Source organism: Nestor notabilis, unplaced genomic scaffold (assembly GCF_000696875.1).
Source record: "Nestor notabilis isolate BGI_N333 unplaced genomic scaffold, ASM69687v1 scaffold14552, whole genome shotgun sequence".
NCBI lineage: Eukaryota > Metazoa > Chordata > Aves > Psittaciformes > Psittacidae > Nestor > Nestor notabilis.
Window position 1 is genome coordinate 28,626 of NW_009917180.1, and position 17,346 is coordinate 45,971.

Consider the following 17,346-nt stretch of genomic DNA (forward strand, 5'->3'; position numbering starts at 1 on the left):
TGAATACAATAACTTAATTTCTTTGTTTCTTTCTATTTTCCCAGTTAGGGGGCTGTGGAATCCTTGGAGTAGGCATCTGGCTGGCTGTTACCCAAGGGAATTTTGCCACCCTCTCTTCTTCTTTCCCATCCCTGTCAGCTGCCAACCTACTGATTGTCACAGGGACATTTGTCATGATCATTGGCTTCGTGGGTTGCATAGGCGCCATCAAAGAAAACAAGTGCCTCCTGCTGAGTGTGAGTATTAAGCCACTATGCCATTGCAGTGTTTGCTGTCTTAAGGTTCTTAAGCTATTCCAATGCATGTCACAGTGTTTCCTACTTCAATAGAAGTTGTCCACTTGACATGGATGAGATGTAAGTCATGTTTGACTAGGTCTTTGATAGCTCTAAGGAACTGCTAGGTCATTCCTGACCATGCTTTCAACCTGCCCTTGGAGGATGAGACCTGCAAGAATGGAATGGTTAGTGGTGGTGTAGGTTTCCATGAACTCGTCAGAGGGAGAGGTCTCTGAAGACATCTATTGCAGTGTACCCTTGAATTGTTTTTTACTCGGCCTTGGTAGCTACCTACTCCAAATGTCTACACTGGAGGTACTGATGATCTGAAGTCTTGAGCTGATTTGGGTTTCAACTGGAAATAAAGTCCTTCAGATTTGGCAATGCTTGTTTTGCCAAGCATTGACTCTCAAAAGACTGAGATGTCAGGAAGTAAAGGTGCCAGCAGGAGGAGACTACTGTGAAACGAAAGATTAGTATGGTGCCTGCTGTTCAGGATTTAAGAGAGGCTTGAGCCATATCCCTGGTGTACTTTGTCAAAATATCATTTGATGCCACTTAGAGCTGACTTTGAGTAGTGAATGCCTGCCGTAGTTGGTGTTTGTGTATTTTGGGTTCTGTTCAGATGAAGATCAGGAAGCGAGGTGATCTTGCTGCTCAAGTCCAGGATTTCACCTTGAGGTTCAGCAAACCTCAGAGTGAAGTGAAGCTGGGGTTCAGTATGGCAAGCTGGTGATTGCTTTGCAAAAGGCTGTACCTCACTGTGCTTCACATATTCATTTTGCTCCCCTGGGAACTACAGAATGAGTTGAGGCACACAGCCTCCAGGAAAAATTCACCCTGTAAAAAAGAGGACTCTCTGCAGACTCCTGCAATTGTTTCTGCTGATTTTTAACCAGTAAAAGTCAGGACAAGTCTGTGTAGGCTAATAAGGGCTATTTATGTGGCAGGTAGGTGGTTTGAAACTGAAATGAGTAACATAATTTGAAATTAAGGCAATTTTGTGACTAGAATTTTACACGGGGAAGGCTGAAGTCAGAATCTGAAGCTGAAAGCCCTTCACAATTTTAACAGTCTTATAAATACTCACTTTGTGGAGGAAGTGTCTGGTTGGCCAGATGTAATTACTGCATTACAGCTTCAATGCCAATGCAGCAAGAGTCCACAGGGTGCTGTGTCTAATGGTATAGCTTACACATGCAAAATTAATCACCTGTTTTGTGCTTTTTTGATTGAAGTCGTAGCTCAGGTGTGACCAGCAATGAGTGGTGACTTCTTATATGTCAGGATCAGGTCAGGATCTGGCAGTCATCCTTGGTACTAGAAGAGTTTCAGCCTTTTATATTGTATGGTTTGTTGGCCTTCATCACTCCTTTGGGCAAGGGCAAGGTCTCCATTGATCAGCTGTCATTGCTGCAGCTAGGGTGAATGTACTCAGCCAACCTCCGGATACCCAGGGCATCCTTTAGGAGATGTAAATGTTTGCAGGTACTGCTCTACCTAACCCATACTGCACAATAGTAGAATCTAATGCCCTTCAATGCACAATGTAAGGGCTAATGTCATGCCCTTCAGTGCATGATTTAAAGACTGTGATTGGTGGATCAAGTTAAATAATACAAAGGAATCCAAATTCATGCTCTGCTTATAATGCCCTTAAGATCTCCTTGAACACACTTATGGCATTATAAGCATACGGACCATGTGGACATGCCTGGTTTAACCAAGGACAATTTGGACCTCCATTTGCTGTTATCTCCTGTAATGCATGCCATTGTAATGATGGGTTGGTAGTAGTCTTTAGACCTGCAAGGCCTGGAAAGACAAATTTCCCAAGCGTTAGGAGCATCTCTTGTTCTGCTTCCTAAAAGCAGAAGAAAGAGGAAAGGATGTGGCAGTTACATGCTGGGGAAGGATGTAGTTGAGAGGATATGCTGCTGTTACTGGAATAGGTGGCTTGGAGGAAGATATTGGAGATATTGCAGGAGGCATGCAGCACCACTGGGATCCTAAAACGGACTGGGAGGGAGCAAAGCAGGAAGAACTCCTAGCTCAAGCCACCTGCCTTAGAGGATGTTTTCAATGGCCTTGCTTTATGAATAGTGCTACTGTTCAATGATGTGGTAAGGGATGAAATGTCCTAAGGAGTCTGTTTGAGTGAATGAAAAATGAGTAGTATCAAAGGAATTTTAATCTATTTCTATTTCATATACTAGGTTGCAGAGCAGATAAGACTCTGATCCTGTAACTTTGTGTTCTCCACATAGGATATTAGTATTGGGTTCTGTAAGCTGTGCATTAGGCTGCTGTGATGTTAGGTGTCAATGATAATAATTGCTTATCTCTGGCATTTGTCAAAAACTTTCGAAAGAAAGGAGGATGGACAAAGTGTTTTAAGTAGCAGAGGACAAATGGAGAGAGGAGGTTGAAAGCAGAAGTTTAATTTGTAAATGAGATGTTTGCACGGTTGTGTGCAATAGTCTAAGGTCTCTGAATAGAGAGCTTAGACAGCTTAAAGCTGCACGGTTCTACTGACTCAAAAGAACTTACCTGGTGTCCATGAGCTAAGGAGTTGGTAGGTATTTTTTACTCAGTGGCAATGTATAGTCAGGGGACAATGCCTCATTAGTCTCGTAAGAAATAGGCCCATTCCTATTTATCTTTATTCAGAGGAATGGAATTATATGAAAATCTAAAATAGAGTATCAGAAAAAAATGTCAAAGGAAACCTCAACCATCCTGTGCGTTCTGTATAAATACACAGATGGGGCATGTTGTGCAACTGTCATAAGATCTCAGTGAACAGAGAATGGATATTTGCAATGATTCTTATTTGTTACAACATGAAAGAAGATAAACTTTTCCATCATTAGATTTCTCTAGGTAAATCAGAACAACTAGGATTTCTTGAAATAGGTGTACAACCTGGAGTATATAATCTTGCATCTGAATGTGGATGCAAACTGATGAGTGAAGTGGGCAAACAATTCTGTCTTGCTTCAGTAAAATTCCTTTGACATTTCTCCTATTCCTATTGCTCAAGATTGTATATCAGAGGTCCCTCTGCTACAAGCTCAGCCGTAATTAGAAAATGGCAGCTTTGTTTTGGTGGGTAGGGTCTCTGTCCTGAACAGGTGACAGAGGTGATAATCTAAGAGTCTGACTTGAGAAAGTTAGTTTATGGACTTTCATTGATTTTTATTTTTTTTTTCATATGTATTTGATCCTGCATTGCAGGATCATCTACCTGTACTGCAAATCTCTATAGGCTATCTTAAAAGAAAATGATGAATCTATTTTGATTCTGTTCCCCACTGCAAATGTGGTATAGTTCTAATGTCCATCAAAGCCGTTAGCTGTATCCATCATCTTTGTGAATTTTAGGAAAAAGTATAGCTTGAGTACTCTTATCCCCATTGCAATGCATGTCCTTTTCAGGTGAGGGCAGGTCCTTGCAGAAGATGAGGCACTAGCTTGCTTTACTGCTATAGAACAATCAGTTATGACAACTTGATCATAGTATTGACTTTAGGCAGGTGCTGAATGTACATGTACACATGCCACTGCTCTATGCTAAAGAAATTTATGCCTGATTAAGTACTTTTTTCTCTTTTGTGCTCACGTGTTGACGTAGCTGATCTTAAGTGTCTATGTAAACATTGTCTTTTAGGTTAATTGCTTAGTTCTATGTTTGAGGAGCTAAATGGTCTGAATTCTCTGCCTTTCATGCATGTTTAGCAGAGATCTGTATTTGCTTGCACTGTAAAAGGTCATTATTCCTTGGATAGTCCAGGTTAAAGATCTTGGCTCTAGATGTTAAATCGCAAGAGACTATGTTATTTATTATCTGTATCCCCTACAGGCAGCCCATGAGATCAGGATGTTTGTTCTATATAAAGTTCCTGGTAAGAGGAGGTCCCTGACCAGTAGAGCTTGTCATCTAAATGGATAAGACAAATGGAAAGTATTATTACCCTCATTAGGCAGATGGGGAGCTGCAGCAATGTGAAACTAAGTGCCTTGCATAGATTGCCTGTGAGATTGTGGGAGAGCTATGAAGCAAACCCAAATTGTCTCAATCTCAGCTCGGTGCCTTTATCATCTTTCTCCCATTGCAGCAGGACATGCCTAGCTGTCCTTTTAGAAGTACTTAATCCATGTTTCTGTAACAGGAATGACAATTTTATTTTCTTTAATCATACGTATTATGTCCAAATGATAAGTAAATATCCCAAAGCAAAGTTAGTTCTCAAGTTTTTATTCTGTTGAAAGTGCCTAATTGGCACAATCAGCTGGTTTCCATGAGCTCCACTGCAGCCTGTCCCAGCTGAGCGGATCAGCCTAACTGCAACATTACCTTCAGTTAAATAGGAAACAGGACATTCAGAGAAGCTTCCAGAAAGGGCATGAGAACATGGTCCAATGCAGATTTTTTGCAAATATGAACTTACTTCTGGTCCAGGAAATCACAGTCACTGGTAAAAAACAGTATTTGGGCTCTTTGTGAAGGAAGGATTTTTATGTCTATTTGGTTGCTATAGCATGTATGTATAGAAACCATGTTTCCAAACAGTTGCAATTTAATAACCCATTTCCTAGAAGGAAATAAGATCCATAGGCGGTTATTTATTCCACCCTCTGATTTTGTGACTCTTTCTCTTTTTTTCTTCAATGATTTGGTATGAAGAGCATGTTGTTCTGGTTGGAATGTGTGACATAGCCAATAATCCAGCCAAAAGAAGCAGAGGATGTCTTGCCTAAAAAGATGGCTTAGATACATTCTCTTCCCCCTACTTCCTGGTTTGTGGCTAAGCCTGAGTTTTGGTGGGGTTTGGTTTGGTTTGATTTTTTTTTTGTTTGTTTGGTTTTTGGTTGGTTGTTTTTGGTTGTTTTTTTTTTTGTTGTAGGAAAGCTGAAATTATTAGTGAGAAGGGGAAAGAAAACAATCATCAACAGATCTGTGTGTTCAGCTTAATTTAAATGAGAACCTCATCTTAAAAACCAAGGAGTTCATCACAGTTGCTGGAATGAATAAGATCAGAATTAAACCTTGATACAGGTCAGGACCAGCTGTGGAAAGAGCTGTTACTATATACGTATCTGAATTACTATCCAGACATCAAAAGGTTCTCATTTATGGAATAATCCAAGGGGAAAGTGATTGCTTGTGATGTTTTGTGCTGTGCTGTTCAGAGTTTTCTGCACTTCAGCCAACTCATCTGTAAGTGAAATAGCAATAAAGAAAATGAGGGAAAAGTTAATGAGTGGGAAGAAAAGGAGAATAAAGAACCCTACTTTTTTCTATAGTGTCACTGAATGCAATCAGAGAGCTGACAGCTGAAACTCCATTGGTGACAGAGAATTTATTTCAAAGCAACTAAATGGGAAATAGCCCGTGAATGACTTCATCTGAGTAATTTAATGCTACCAAACAGTAGATTCTCATTCCAGTTTAGCACATGAGCTTGTGTTCTTTTAGCAATCCAAGTAGCAAAATCAGGGAAATGATGGCTGCAGCCACAGGAGCAAGCAAGTGATGTGAAGACCAGGAAGGTACCATACACACAGCCTGAGAGCATTATACGTTATGTGTAACACTTCTCTCTGTAACACTGTGTTGCATATGGGAGCCCTAACTTGCTACCTGATTGGACTGTAAGTACTGAGCACCAAACTCCCCTAGTTTTGTTGCCTCTCCTTTATTATTCAGAATCTGCTCCTCATTGCCTTTCATCCTTCTGCTGAGCTGACACTGAAACTCAGGAGTGGATGGGACCCAAGTCCTCCCCTTCCTCCCTCCTTTTCTTCAGCTCTGGTAGTAGTTAATCAAAGGGCTGGGAACAGAGGAGAGAAAGAAGTTGGTTTCAGCAAAAAAAAAAAAGCTGTTTTCATTCCATCTTGGTTTTAGACTTGAGCCTAGGATCAGTGTGTAGGAAGGGCTTACCTCATAGTGTAGTATTTATTTTTCTAATATAGACTGATGCAATGCCATTAGTGTTATGCTGTCAATCATCAAGTTGGAAAGGACCCATAAGGGCCATTGAGATCCCTGCTCTCCTCGCACGACTACCTAAACTAAACCATATGACTAAGAGCATCATCTAGATGCAACTTGGAACTCTGACAGGCTTGGTGCGAGGACCACTTCCCTGGGGAGCCTGTTCCAATGACTGACCACCCTCTCAGTGAAGAACCTTTTCCTGATGTTCCCATAACTTTTTGTACTGCCAAGATGCTGCTTTATGGCAATCAAACAGTATTACAGTGCCATATGCAGGAGTCAGTGGAGCTATACTAATTAATATCAGTTGAAGGGTTAATCTCATGATCACTCTACCTTGTCCTTTTTTCTCTTCTTGACCATCTGCTTCTCACCATTTCCTTCACATGCACACACAGTGTATTTCTAGAGGCTCTTTTGAGACTCCTAGAAATAAGACAAAATTTCTATGATTATAATTAGCAGCTGAGGTCCCACTGCAAGCTTAGCTCAGGGTTTGCAAATAAATGTAAAGGGAGGACTGCAGAATTTCAGAGTAATCTTTTTCCCCTTCAACTCGTTGTAAGTCATCTGAGCAGCACAGTGAAGTCATTTGCCGTTATCGTCTTAGGGAGCTTCTGTCAGTTTGCTCAGAACTTGGGGTCAGCCAGATGTTCAGTGTGAATATGAGTGTGAAGCCAGCCCTGCCAACTCACTTGCTCCCCAAGCAGGCTGTGTGGGGACCACTTGCTGTTCTCTCCACCTCCTCCCCGGGCACTGAACTGTCCGATTGCATTTCATGCTGGAGCTCCAGATGACAAGAAATATCCTGGGGATAGTAGATTGAGGAAGAAGCTTCATTTACTAAGTACACAGGTGATGTTAAAGTCTGAGTAAAAGGTGTAAGTTTATCCATTAGTTAACTTTGCATTTCTTTGCCATAGATGGAAAATACTGGATTGACCTGAAGCCAGAGCCTTTTAGTTGTATTTGCTATTTCCATTAGCTATGTTAGATGGACTCAGGCAACTGATTCGTTATTAATGGAGTGGCACAGGGACATGCAAGAACCAGTCTAATATTTTAGTTCTTTTTCAGTATCTTACTTCACAAGTAGGATGAGTTTCTGTCTTGACTAGGATAAAGACTGATACCAGATCATGTCACACCTTTGCATTCTGCTTACAGAAGAGATAAAACAACCCTTAAAGAGAGTCTAAGGCCAGTGAGACCTTTATTTGTGCTGAGAGAGAATAATCTAAAATCTCTTAAATAGGCCTATAGCTACCTACTGTTGTGTTACAAGAGAGATACCTGGCTAATATTTCGTGATACTTCATTGATTTTGAGTCAGTTTATGAAGAAGATGACTAGAAATGCCATACAGTGCTAGGTAAAATCTTATGACATGTAGTGTGGGAATGTCAAGTCCCTCAGCTCTCACTAATGCAGTAAGACTGAATGATTCCAACTGAAAGGAGTAATGAGACTAAAGAACACTGTTTATGTGTTAAAATTGCATATGTTGTGTATCTTCCCAGAAATAATTACTGCAGATTTCTTTGAGCCTTATTGATAAGCAGGAATTTTTGCACATTCATAAAAAATATAGTCCAAACATAAACAAAGCTGTACTATAGATCCAGCAGGCATAAAACATGCACAACTTTGTCACAATCGCAATGAATTAACTATTAAGGCTTTTAGAGAATAGTATCTAATGAACCAAATTTTCTGTTCATAAGTTTGCTCATGTACATTACTGCCTTTTTACAGTTTATGGGCAAACTTATATTTTTTCTACTGAAAATTAGTAATAAGAAAGATGGGGAGGCTGAAGAGATTTGCTTCCAAAGAAGTAGTAAAAGAGCTAAATATGCACAGCGTGACAGAGTGAGGGCTCAGATGGGACATAAGTCTACAGGTATTCAAGGAATCTAAATACTGTAGGCAGAAAGGAAGCATGCATGGTGCTACAAAGGCTAGTAAGCATGAAACTAACAAAAGGAGAATTCAAACCAAGTATCAGCAAAAACTTTTCTGAGATGTAGAATCAGAATCGACTGTGATGGAAAAAAGCTGCCCTTTCCCTTTTGTTGTGAAGTTCATGTGGTAGATCAATAAGCTGAGATTTTGTTGACTGAAATTCAGTTGTGTGTCCGGGCATTGTCTTGTCGTTTCTCATTTGTTGCTCTGTCTCTTCCTGTATAAGTCTTCCAGACTACAGAAGAAGTCATTTCTAAGATCCAAGTATGATTCCCATTGCACTTTTTCTGCTGTTTTCCTCTCCTTGCTCAGTTCCTTGGAAAAGAAAATTTTAAAATATTTTAAAAAAACTAAACGAACCTTTCATAACGTTCCTACTCCCTATTAATATATCAGATCAAAATGCCTTTGGGGGATTATGTTGTATCAAACTGCTTGTGAGAACGTAGTGATACATTAAACACTTCTGCTTTCAGAAGTTTTTTTTTCTTTTTCTGAGTGCTGATAAAATCTGTACCGTATCAGTTTTTAGTCTGTGGAAGTAATGTATCAGTATGTAATAAAAAAGCTATTCTGGGAAACCTATTCAACTGCTTGGGAATGATCTTTGTATTGCTGTGCTTAGAAAGCCAGAGCCAACACTGGCAAGCATTGATGCCTGAAAGCAAATATGGGACCCCTATAAAGAGCAGGTGGTTCTCCAGTACCTGGAGTTTTATTTTCCAGTACCTCAGTGGGAATTCTTGCATTGATTTTGACTTTTCATAGGTGGCTTGATTTATTCCTAAGTGTAGAATATGCAGTAAATTTTGCAATAGTTTATAGCATTCAGGACCTCTGACACTGTTACTTACTCCTTTTGGTGCTCAACTTTATGTATCTAAGTTTGTTGTTGCATCTGTTTTAATTTGGTTAGGCATGGGGATGCTATGCTTTGTCAGGGTAGAGATAAGGTTTTGACAATGCCAACCATAGTAATGAGGCATCTCCACTCACTCTAGTAGATATTATTTCAATATAAATGATAACATCTATGATAAGAGAATGGGAAAATTACAAAGCATATTAAATTCAAGGGAAATTCTTCATTTTCCAGCAGCTTGGTGTGGCTGCTATAAAATCCATTAGGTTCTTTTGACTTTAATGAAGCTCTGTGCATTTGTAGGTAAAGGTTTGACTTAATTTCTTAAATTTGTTTACACTCTTAGTATTAAAGATAAGATGCTATCCCTGCAGAGGGTATGTTCAGAATCTGATGTGAGTTTTGATTGTATTTCTATTTATATCAAAAAATCTTAAAATCAATTAAAAATTATTTTGGGCAGATAGCTTAGGCCTAAAGCACAGTAACACAATCGGATAATCCTCATTTTAACACAAAAATAAAGGACCTTCTCTATTTGATTAGAACAAGCAAGGATCTTTAAAATGTGTGAAGAGCTTGCATTTTAATATGCACCTTTGTCTCAAATCAGAATATAAAAAGTTAAATTTAATAATGAGATAGTTGTGGGCCATACCAAGCCCCACATTCCCTTATATTTCTTGACACTGAAGAATATCATCTTCTTCCAGAATAAGATACGGCTACATCTGGAGTGTTTAGCTTTATTTGGGGATCTACAGTAGAAAAGACATTTACATGCTAGAGATGAAGGAATCCAATGGAAGGGCACCATTATGATTATAGGGCATATAGTGTGCAAGGCCAGACTGAGTGAGCCGGACTTGTTCTGTCATAAGAAATCAAAGCCAGGAGGAGATCTTATTTCTATCTTCAACTACCTTATAGTAGAGTCTAAAGAAAATACGACTTTTTCAAGGATTCACAGGGATCAGACAAGAGGTAAGAGACAGTAATTGCAAGGGAAATTCCAATTAGAGATACTGAATATTTTTGTTGTCATGAAAATGCTCAAGTATTAGAATAAGATGTCTGGTGAGACTGTGGATGGCTATCCATCTTTATTCTTGGAGATGCTCAGAAGGTGACTAGGCAAAGCTCTGCATAGCTTCATGTAGTTGACTATGCTTTTAGCCAAGTGGTTGGACCAGGTGACCCCAGAAATCATTCCTAACCTCTGTTTCTGTGTGTCCAAGGGGCTTTGTCTTCTAGCAGCCAGAGCTGGACTATTCTCGAAGACCAAAGTTATATACGTAGACATTGGGACCAGGCAGGGAAATTAAAATCCCTCCTAGGCTATGAAGTTAAAGTTCTCTTGGAAGACCAACAATTTTATCCCAACAAATTTTCTGTGATGTGTTCTACTTGATGTGCTTATTAATTAGGAAGTGAAATGTGATACTGAAATTAAAACTGACCAGTGAGGATTTGGTATTCCAGCCTAACTAAAAGGCAGAATGCATGACTCTATCAGACTTACAGTTTATGTGACTTACAGATTGCCTTTAAGTCTTCTGTGTTCTTTTTCTCTTCATTCTGGGAGCTGCTGCAGACTAAGAGCAGGTAGTTTGCTGGAACACTTTCATAGAGGCAGCCTACCTGCTTATATATCCGTATTTTCTCTGTCAGAAAAGAAGCTAACTGTCCCCCTTGCACACAGATTAACAGTGTAGGCATAACACAGAACACACATGATGCTGCACAGAGTGACTATTGAAGTTATTGTCCAGTTTCTTAGGTAGGCTATGCTAATTTCTTACCTGTTTGGTCTAAACAAATAATTTGTCAAGTCATGAACTTTAAAACTGTTTTGGAATGTCTCACTATTCCAAAGAGAGTGCTTGCTTTTGGGTCTTCCTACTACTTTCTTGTTGTTTGTTGAAGAGGATTTAAATAATACTTGGCAAGAAACTTCTGTTGCTTGTCATTAAGTTGAGAAAACAGTTTGGCAGACTGAGATCTTACTGACTCCTTCTGAGACAGACTCCCATCAAAATAAAAGAATTACTGCAGGGAACGCGATATTCTCAATTTTGCCATCAGTTATATCATGTTTAGTCTCATATCAAAATGTTAGGAGATTAACAAAATGATTTGTTGTGGTTTAAGACCAGCCAGTAGCTCGGAACCATGCAGCCGCTCGCTCACTCTCCCCACTTTTTCCTCCCCCCACTCCTGAATGGATGAGGAGGAGAATTGGAAGAATGTAACTCCCACAGGATGAGAGAAGAGCAGTCCAGTAACTAAGGTATAATACAAACCACTACTGCTACCAATAATAATGATAAGGGAAATAACAAGGGGAGAGGACACAACCGCTCACCACCCACCGACCAATACCCAGCCCGACCCAAGCAGCGATCTGGGCCTTCCGGGTAACTCCCCCCAGTTTCTATACTGGGCATGACGTGCTGTGGTATGGAATACCCCTTTGGCCAGTTTGGGTCAGGTGTCCTGCCTCTGCTTCCTCCCAGCTTCCCCTCCTCCCTGGCAGAGCATGAGACTGAGAAAGTCCTTGGTCAGAGTAAACATTACTGAGCAACAACTAAAAACATCAGTGTTACCAGCATTGTTCCCAGACTGAAAGTCAACAAGACAGCACTGCAGCAGCTACTAAGAAGGAGAAAAATGACTGCTGTAGCTGAAGCCAGGACACAATTACAGCTTGGGTTTCAGTGTACCTGGTCACTTTTGTTTTTAAGAGGCTGTGAGAAGATCAGCTACTCCTGACATGGAGAGATATGCAATTTGAGCAACATGATAGAACTACTGAGAAGACTTGGGAAGGAGAGGCAGTGGGGAAGCAAAAGACCCAATCCTGTGTATTGGTGTGTGATGCTCAGTTATCGGCAGAGAGGCTGTAACATCTAAGAAAACAGAAAATCTGTTTGTTTGAAAAGAAAATCTGTTTGTTGCTCTGTGCCTTTGTGAGCATGATGGAGTCATGATGATGTACATAGGTAAAAGCTCTTGATTCTCCCACTGATATTAAAAGGCTGGATGAAGGCTACTGGAACTAGTGGGTCAAAAGCCTAGTACAGCTCCAGTGGAGATGGAGATGCAAGTTAGGTCCTGTTCTTCTCTAATAGGTATTTCTCTTTCTGACATCGGGAGGGAGATGGGTTAGCTATAAGGTAGGCTTGGTAGCGCTTGCATACTTCATATTCTGTGCTCCTTTAATGGGAACCTGTGGGAAAGTGATGTGCTTTGTAGAACACGAAGGTAATTGCTGAGAAATTGACCTTCTAAAGGGTTGGAAATCAGCGGTGGTAGCTAGATAGAAAGGTGTCACCTTACCTCCCTTCTCATCAAAACTTCTGTGGGGTTATTTCAGGTGTAATTTATGAAAAGTTGTGCAGTAGATACCTCTCAGTGAACCTCTACTAGATTGCATCCCACTATTTGACAAGTAGTGTGGTAAACATGTCTCTGTACAAGGTCAGATTAATCTTTTTTTATGGGGTTTTACATGAATGCTTTGCTTTGGGATTGTTTTTTTCTCCATGCATAAATCTTTATTATACCAACAGCCTGCAGCCCCAGTGAACCAAAGCAAAACTCATTTTTATTTTTCTCTGTAGTTATCACCACAGTGAGAGAACTCATTTAAAAAGGAGCTGTGAGAGTTTCCGGCAGGTGGGGGCATGTGTGTGTGCTATGAGCCTTCAGTGGGCTGTTTCTTCTCCCTTTTAAATTTGAATGAGATATGCCAAGCTGATTCTGGCCTCAGATTGGGCATCATTTCCTCCGGGATGATACTGAGGATGGAACTGAAAATGAATTTTTGTTGGAAGGTTCTATGGGAATAGAGGAGCAGGTTGTGCATACGTTCATGCATGCACTTTAGTCTGGTAGATCAGAAGATATGCTGCAGCATGCAGGCTCAGCCAGCTCAGTCTGAAGCTTCAATTTTTACTTTTCCACTTGTTGGTTTGGGTTCAGGTAGGGTTCTTCTTTAGAGGGGGATGATAAATGCACTGTAAGTGCTTGTAGCTTTTACCAGGTAGTGAATTTGAACTCTCCATCTTGAGGTTGACCTCACCTAATTTACCTTTGCAATAAAAGATGCAGTGTGTGTCTCTACTGTGTGCACACAAGGGGATTACTAATACATTTATTAATTACTAATACTAATTACTAATTACTAGTACAGGTTTTGGTTACCTGTGATATAACCGTGTACGTTTTGTCAATGAATGCAAATAGTAAGAAAAAGAAAACTAGAGATTTTATTTAAAAACAAAAATATTTATCTATGAAGAATTTTTATTATTCTTGAGTTTCTGAACAGTGTACATTAATTTTGGTTCACTGTATGACTTCCAAAATCTGCAGTGCATGAAACCAAATTCCCTCTAGTAATAGCTTGGAAGAACCTCTGAGCCTGTGTAGGTGAAGACTTAGACATGGTACATAAAACAATCACTGAGACAACTTCTATTCTGAGACTAACTAAATTTTGGCTACTTGTCTTCATAGTTTTAGCATCTTTCATGATGGCAATGTCAGACCTATTTCTCTACTATGAACTGGAGGAAGGCAGGAGCAACATCATGGTCTGTCCGGAAGATCCATCTCCATAAACTTTTAATTACTGATTCTGGTCATGAGAAATAATAGCACACACTTGAAAAAACACCTTTCTTTCTCCCTTGCCAGTCTCCAGTCTACTCCCTGCACATTATATTCAGTTATAGGGGTCAGTGCAGTGTGCTTTCCTTTTTCTATCACTGTTCTTGCTCTTTCTTTTATTGCAGCTCCAGCATAGGGTTCTCCACAGGCTACCTACCTCTCAAAGGTGTAGCTCCTCCTTGGTATCCATGTGCACAGGCATCCCCTGCTGCTGTGCAGACCTTGCCTTACTCTCTGGTGTCTCCTGCCCTAATTGGCTGCCAGTAGGTCCAGTTTCTCTAAAACTGGTAGCCAGATTGTATCCTAAACCAAACTATTCCCCGTCTGCTGTTAAAAATGTTCTTCCTTAGGTTCCCCTTTCTCCTGCAAAGTCATTCCCTGACTTCATCTGTAATGCCTTCATGCTGTTGAGTGCAGAGAAGGGAAGCAAAGCTTTCTCGAGAGCACAGCAAAAACAAGCCCCTGAATTTTGCACCAGTTCCTGGCCTTACCTACTGTTCCAGGTCATGTCTTGTGAAGCAGGACTGGAGGACATCAGCTCTGAGGGGACGGCAGTTAAGGCATTGCAGGGGTGTGTGGACACCACAGGAGCAGGGAAGATGCTCTGTGGGATGGTTTGTGAGCTGTCTTGTCATGTGTGAGCTGCCTGAAGGATATGAGTAGGCTTTATTTGTGGTTGTAGACTTTGAAGGTTTTAGCTGTTAAGCCCTCTCATCTGTACTGGATGTGTGAAATGCAGTCTTTTGAAGGCTAATAACTTTCCCACAAAATCAACTCATAGTTGGGTAAGACAAAAGGTGCGTGCCTGGAATAGAGCCACACTTTGTTTCAGGTCCCTGCTCTGAACACCAGAGTGTGAGAGGATTTCAAATTAAGCCATCAGATTTTTAACTTGGGCAGAGTAACATACTTTGCCCTGCTTCATTCTTAGAAGTAATTGAGTGCTATTTTTGAAGTTCTTCCAAAAGCTTTTATCCTTTAGACAGAAAGAAGCTCAGAATATATAAGCATAGATAATTAAAGTTTGGTAATATTATAAGCTGATGAAACTGGGGTCTTGTGGTAGGAAATAATGCTGATCACAGTTTTTAAAGGGTATGAGTCCTTCCTTTGTTCTAGAAATTGCCTAATGTAATCCAGGCTATGCCAGTGGATTTCACAGGGAGACAGAGGTGTTCGTATGCAGATTTTGGAAAAGTCATGCTTTATGGATGAGCAATAAAGTACCTCACAGCCAAATAAAATATAGCAAAGAGTGATATGCTTTGTCTTGTGTAAATTAATGCTGTGCATCAGGCTAAAATTGTAAATGTAAAAAATAAGCAAGTTGCATCAAGGCCAGTTTACAAAGCCATACAGAAGGTCAGTGTTTGATGTTAATGATATGGAAATAAGCTTGGATCAGGAGCATGAATGAGTTCTGTGATTCAAAACTGGGCAGTAATAGGATCCAGTATGAGGGTCAGGCAGATGTGAAGATACTAGTGCTGAAGATTTGAAAATAAACTTTAATTTAAGATGTGCAGGGCAAAATGCAATATAGACAGCGTAATTGTACTAATGGAGAATGGTATTTTCCTCTTTTTGACCTTTTGCCTTCCATTCGGTTGCAGAAATCCATAGGTTCGAAGGTTTAGTTTTGACCTACCAGGCACTAAAGAAGCTCTGATAAGGCTTTGTAGCTATTAAACTTTCATAGGTTTGCAGCTTTGTGGTTGAAGTTAACAAGATTGTAACTGTGTTTTTCTCTTGGGGATAGGATTTCAATTAAGTCAGTGTTGCTCAGTATTAGAATTCCAGCCTTGCAGGCTGCTAAGTGTACGGAGTTTGTGTTATAGGGAGTGGGACCTTCGCCTGAGCCTATAAAGTTCTCTCCTTCACTCATCCTTGCAAAACTCAGTTTCATTTAATGCTCTGATGGTGTTTGCTCTAAAGTCTGTGCAACTGCTATGTTAATGCTGCTGCAGAGCTGTGCCACAGATCCATCTAGCATCTTAACAAAAAGCAGGTTTTTTAGAAGTGTTTGGTATTGCCAGGAGTTCTCTTGCTGAAGCTGATTAGAGCTGAGAGCTTTAGAGAATCTACCTGAAATTACTATGTTAAAAGTTTATATCCACTCCTTTGAGCTTTTGATTACTGGGGTTTAACTGGTTCCATAGCTTATGAGGAGAAAGAGATGGACTGGCTTCTCTTTGATGTCCTCACTACAAATCAGCCTCTTTCAGTTGAAACCCATGTTGATGTGTGTAGCTACCCAAAACTGCTCATAAAGGTAACTGGTATACTAGCTTTTTGGTGTGCCTTTCACTTCTTCTGCAATTCCCCTTGAAAGAAGCTATGACTATGGTTTATGGACCAGGCTACCTTCTCTTGGAATGAGAAGTCTAAGCTGTGGATTTTGCTGATATCTTGTTAATTGGAAAGATCTGATGGGGAAAAAGATGAAGAAAACCTAACCTGGGAAGAGTCCTCAAGGGTTACTGTCTAATAGGGCACTGGCCTGCTGGGGGGACAGATCTTTGTGGGGTTTTATTCTGTTCTACTAAAATCAGTGATATAAATGACCCATATGTATGCCCATGTACTGTTGTGTTTCCTGACTAGTCCTTTACCTTCTTTTTCAGTTGCTGCATGTTGCATGCCTTCTGTTCTGTTGTAACACCGCAGCTTTGCATCTTGCTGCTTGTATGACTCCTACTCCCCATTCTGCATGGTCTGCTGAATGTACTTATTGTGCATCCAGAAAAAGCTGAAATAGTTGTTGATGGTTTTTGCTTTTTGTTTTATCCCCTGTCCCTTCTTCTCTTGACAGTTTTTTATCATGCTGTTAATTATATTTCTGTTGGAGCTCACTGTTGTGATTCTATTCTTCGTCTACACTGACAAGGTAAGTCAGATTCTTAATTTTTCTTTCCCCTTCAGCAAATTTTTATGCCCCTTTTCCCTATAAATAAATCATGAAGCACTTGGCTTGGTATGCACGTCATGCTTCTGTCTTCCTTGAGACACCCCTCTCAGAAGGAGCTCTCTCAGAATACATAAACAGCTTTGCAGGACTGGTCTCTCTTGCTTGCTCGTGTGTACAGCTCAAGGTCACAGATATTGCCAAGTGCATCTGCCATTTAAAAAGAAAAAACAAACAAACAAAAAACCCAACAAAACCCCCTTAACCAAATAAGAAAAATCAAACCACAGAAAAACAAAGCAGCCACCAAGCCTGAGTAGGAGCATGTGGGAAGAGACACCCACCAGAACGAATAGGATTTTTTAAAAATATGTTTATAATGTAAGAGCCACGTTAATGTTGTAGCAAAGGAGGTGTCCTTAGCACAGGCAAAGGCACACAACCCATTATCTTTCCAAGTTGCTTCTTGCAGCACGTGTGTGCTTAGATTCTAGTGGAAAGCCAAGGTAAATGTATAAAAGTTTAATGAACAGAAGTTTTGTTTGTGGTTTCAAATTTTACTTAAGTTTGACCTTTGTTCCTGTGCTTTGTATTCTGTTGTAAGGGCAAGATTGCCTCTCTAAATTATCTTTAATTTATCTTTACTTTAAAACATTTTTTC

General features: G+C 40.1%; 1 protein-coding gene across 1 annotated transcript; it reads left to right on the forward strand.

Annotated features, from left to right (window-relative positions):
- Positions 1-44: 44 nt before the first annotated feature.
- CD53 (CD53 molecule) lies at positions 45-16,667 on the forward strand (the record flags this gene model as incomplete). Its single annotated transcript, XM_010024970.1, has 2 exons — positions 45-236; positions 16,593-16,667. Coding segments are annotated over 2 exons (267 nt in total), but the record flags the coding sequence as incomplete, so codon positions are not given.
- Positions 16,668-17,346: the final 679 nt, after the last annotated feature.